This window comes from Vicia villosa, linkage group LG2 (genome assembly GCF_029867415.1).
Source record: "Vicia villosa cultivar HV-30 ecotype Madison, WI linkage group LG2, Vvil1.0, whole genome shotgun sequence".
NCBI lineage: Eukaryota > Viridiplantae > Streptophyta > Magnoliopsida > Fabales > Fabaceae > Vicia > Vicia villosa.
Genome location: NC_081181.1, coordinates 92,646,140 through 92,650,904, shown reverse-complemented (window position 1 = coordinate 92,650,904; position 4,765 = coordinate 92,646,140). Strand labels below are relative to the sequence as shown.

The following is a 4,765-nucleotide window of genomic DNA, read 5'->3' as shown; positions in this document are numbered from 1 at the left end:
AATTTAGGATGAGAGGGGTTATTTGTTATTCTTGTAAACTTGTAATCTTGTTTTAAGAGAAAGTAAAAGAATAGTAGTTATAACTAATTCTTGTGTTCTTCTTATCTTTCCTAATTCCTATTATATTTTGTTCTTGACATCGTTTTTCACAACATAAAACATATTTATTCTCAGTAATTTGTAAAAAGAATGTAGAATTATCCTAGGTTTGATATTTACCTACAGCCATAAGAATGTATAATAGGTTGGCCATTTGTTTCAAAATTAATGCTGCTTCAAAATAGTCATGTGGATTAAGGACTGAATCTATAGTTTTTATCTGTCTCAATAAACCATAGTTGCTGATTTCTAAAGAACCATATTTTATTTCATTTAATATGATGGCTTTTTTCCATTCCCTAATAATACCATTTTCCAAATTATAAGACTTAGTTTTTTTGTATAGCACCCTTCTCCAGAAAACAAGAGGATTAAGGCCAAAATAGAACACATTACACTCGTTACTGCTTAAATTTCATGGTATACTCTCACAAGGTTAAAATACACAACGTGTATTTACATAGATACACTTCAATGTTAAAAAAATACCACAAAATAAGTTATATTACATGAGAGTGAAACTAAATCTTCCAAGCTAACAATATATGTATTTTATGTAAATATGTTTAATAATTATCCTGATATGTCAATCATGATCCCTTCCAAGGATTGCAGGAACAAACCTTTCTTCTGGGCTTCTATACAGTGGCTGACTGGCCGGTCCTTAAAATTTTTTGGCAATAAACTGACCAATTTATCAGATATTGTTTGTAAGATTGAATGTTGACTCAAGAAACTCTACTACCAGTAATCACCACAAGAGCATTTCCCATCTTTAAAATGGTGAAATCTTTGAACATCTCTGAGAATAATTTGCCTGCCAAATACCAATGATATAAATTTAGCAGCATTATGGCAATCTCCACAAACTCTAAGGTTCTTGACAACACGGATTGTTGTTCCTGGCGGCGTATTCGTAAGTCCAAAAGTAATGGCCAATTTCTCACTGTGATATCGAAGAATAATTTCTTTCTCCTCGTCTTCCATGTCTGCGTGAAAGACTAGTGACGTGTCAGCAACATACCCAGCCAATTTCAATTCCTTCATCAACTCATCAAGTGCACGGTGCAATGATGTAGAAATGGAATGAACTCCATCCCCGGCGAAGAATTCATGCACAATGTTGTTAACCTCTATAGAGCTACAACCAGGAATTTTCACGGCTCCTTTGTTTAACATCATTTTCCGCAAGTGATTCACATCATCCCATTTTCCATATCTTGCACACAAGTTCGATAAAATAACATAATCTCCACCATGTGAATCATCCAACTCAAATATTCTCTCAGTTACTTGCTTTCCCATTTCAACATTGCCATGACTACTACAAGCAGATAGCAACGTTCGCCACAGAATTGGTGTTTGCTTGATGGGTAATTCATCTAAGAATTTATAGGCTTCGTCCAATCTTCCGGCTCTACCAAGCAAATCAACCATACACCCATAATGTTTGATACTAGGAACAATCCCATACTGATCGGTCATACTACGAAAATATTCAAAACCTTCTTCTACCAATCCATTGTGGCTACATGCATACAATATACCTAAAAAAGTTATCTCATCAGGCTGCACTTTTTCTTTCTTCATTTCTTTCAACATCGATATTGCTTGGAAACCATCCCCGTGTGTTGCATAAGCCATGATCATCGCCGACCACACCTGCGTATCTCTCTTAGTCATGTCTCTAAACACATTAACAGCATCCTCCAAGCTCCCACATTTAGCATACATATCTATAAGAGCTGTATTTACCTTCACATATCGATCAAACCCATACTTCTTAACATACTCATGAATCCACCTCCCTAAATCCAACGATCCAAGCAAAGCGCAGGACGAAAGCACGACAAGCATGGTAACATCAGTCGGCTTAAGACCACTCTCCTGCAATTCTCTAAACAAAGCCAATGCCTCATTAGGTTGACTATTCCTAGCCAAACTAGTAATGATTGCATTATACGCAACAACACAAGGTTCTCCAATCTTATCAAAAACCCTTCTAGAAGCATCAATGTCACCGCAAGCAGTATACATATTAATTAGTGTCGGAACAACATATATATTATCACTGACCCCAAGTTTCAAAGCAAAACAATGCAGTTGTTTCCCTTCTTCCAAAGCCTTAACCTTTGAACAAGCCTTGAGAAGTGAAGAAAATGTATAATCATCAGGAACAAGGCCGGAGAACAGAACGTGAGAAAAGAGAATCATTGCTCTAAGAGGGTCATTAACGCGAGCATACCCGCGTGCCATGGTGTTGAAAAGAACAATATTTGGTTGAGTAATTTGGTTGAACAGGTGGTGTGCATGGTCTATGGAAGCTTCTGTGGGGTTGGAAGTGCAGAAATTAATGAACTTTGTGATGAGATTGGTGTTGTTTTGGAGATGGGTCTTAATGGAGTAAGCTTGGACTTGTTTGAGGTCTGTGAGATTGGTGCATTTGGGTATGAGAGAAAGGATGTGAGGTAGAGGTGAAAGTGTAAAGGTAGTAGTTTGGTGTTTTGGTGTTGTTTCTGTGTTGGATTTTGTGAGAGAAAATGAGGTCAATGGGAGAATGGGTGCTGCCATTTTTGTGTCATGCGAATTACTCGTTCATTGCTGTAAATTGTATCGGAAAATTTGGACTTGAAAGGAGAGATGAATGAAATGAAACAAATGGATAAAGTTCGAACAAGAAAGCACATGGAAACATAAGAAAACAGATTATGGTTAAGGATTTCTTTTAGCATGAACACAGGGAAAGTCTTGTCCACGACAATATTTTTGGATTGGGTTACTTTTCTTTTAATAAAGGCTTATAGGAAAAAATGATTAAAAATAAAAAATAAAAACTTAAAAGAAATTATGATTAATCTATTCTTTACAAAATAATTTTTAATTTTAATAGAGATGGAATAAAAAATATGGTGCAATTTGTGTTGAGATCTATATTTGCAAAAAAATCAACTTAAAAGTTTTTTTTTCTTGTATATGTGATGTGAGTGATTATGATGTTAGTATTGTTAGTTGGATGAATGTCACCTAATTCTCAGCCTCCAAGGAATCAAAAGAGGATTGGAGAAAATTTTGACTACCATGATATAATATGCTTCTTTTATCCAAAGCTTGAGTCAACCATGATTTTTTATTATTTCTATATGTTTCAAAACAACGGAGAATTCGGCATAAAAAGACGAACCAGGCCTTAAATTTTCTATAGAAGGTAATAGAAAATCTCCCTTGATATTCCTAAAAGTCCCCCACACAACCCTAAGCATTGGTATTGGGATTAAAAGCTCCATCACAAATGCATTTGTGTCATTCATGGTTAGGAGGACTATAGAGCACTTCTTTTATAGTAAGGGCTTCAGGAGAACGAATTCTAACTTCAAAAGTTTTAATGATAGAGAAATATGACATTGAAATTGAGAAAGTGTCGAGAGTGTTATTTTTAGCCATTTTTATCTGGGCCATGATCCAATTGATAGAAGAATTGATGTTTGTCTTTTAACTCTTATGCTTGAACTTGTTTCTAGAAATCCAAATCTGGTTGAGTAATAAAATCATTGTTGACTTTCAAAAGCAAAATGGGCTGTTTGGATTTTCTTTGATTGCAATATAAGAACTAGTCTTCTAAAGAACGAGGATGAGCTTAGATCCTTGGCTTTCTCATTAGCTAATGACAAAGTGCCTTGGCAAAGTTGCAATGGAGTAAAAGATGACTTGTGCTCTCCACTTCAGAATTGCAAAGACAATATTTGGAGGCCATTGAGATACCTTAAGTCATAAACATTGCATTAGAAGTGATTTTATCATGCATGGGTCTCCACACAAGAGTCACTTATTTGGAGGGATGTCATTGCTCCAAATTGCTTTAGCCCGAGAAGTTTTGGGGAGATGGTTATACTTGAAAGTGTAAGCATCCTGCTTTGCCCAATGAGTTCTCTGCTACTTAGCTTCAATGATTTGTGATTTTCTTGAGTATTTTTACCTATACTTGTGAAAAATATAGTTGAAATGTTCATACAAGTGTTTTATCCTCTTTATATGATATATTAAGGGTCTTTCATTTGATTTCTTGTGTTTTAAGTTAATAAGTGCTTATGTGAAATAAGTGATTTTGACACTTATCAACTCCCCCCACCTCATCTTTTTGTTAATCCTCAAATAGAATCATACAAATTTCAAATGATTCTAGTAATTTCATTATGCACACTATATTTATGGTTTATGACTTAATTAGAAACTTTGAAATCAATCACAGTCATTTAGCATGATTCATTTAAATGCAAATTTAAAATCAATATCACAACTTCCATAAATTATAGTATGAATGTAATACGGTGGGAGAACTGACTTTTAGAAATGTTGCGGATAGCAAGAGTCGCCACCGACTTTTATTTTATCCAATTTTAGAAAGGCTAAAAGAACAGAAAAAGACCTTTTAAAAGACTTTGAGTTCGGGGGGTAAGTTATACAAAGGGAAGGTGTAAGCACCCTTTGTATCCATGGTTATCCATGGGCTCTTAATTGCTTAGCTCGCTTTTTGTTTTCAAAGTGTTTGAAGTGTAGTGTATGAATAGAAAAAGGATTTGAATAAGGACTTTAGCTTGTAAAATAAGCGTAGCCTTTTTGAATTGATTTGAAAAAGGGGTGTGAAAAGTATTTTTGATTTGAGTTTGAA

General features: G+C 34.8%; 1 protein-coding gene across 1 annotated transcript; it reads right to left on the bottom strand.

Annotated features, from left to right (window-relative positions):
* Positions 1-445: 445 nt before the first annotated feature.
* LOC131646433 (pentatricopeptide repeat-containing protein At2g02980, chloroplastic-like) lies at positions 446-2,843 on the bottom strand. The gene has a single exon (XM_058916464.1). It carries the CDS (start codon positions 2,668-2,670, stop codon positions 841-843), a length of 1,830 nt encoding a protein of 609 aa, XP_058772447.1. The 5' UTR covers positions 2,671-2,843; the 3' UTR covers positions 446-840.
* Positions 2,844-4,765: the final 1,922 nt, after the last annotated feature.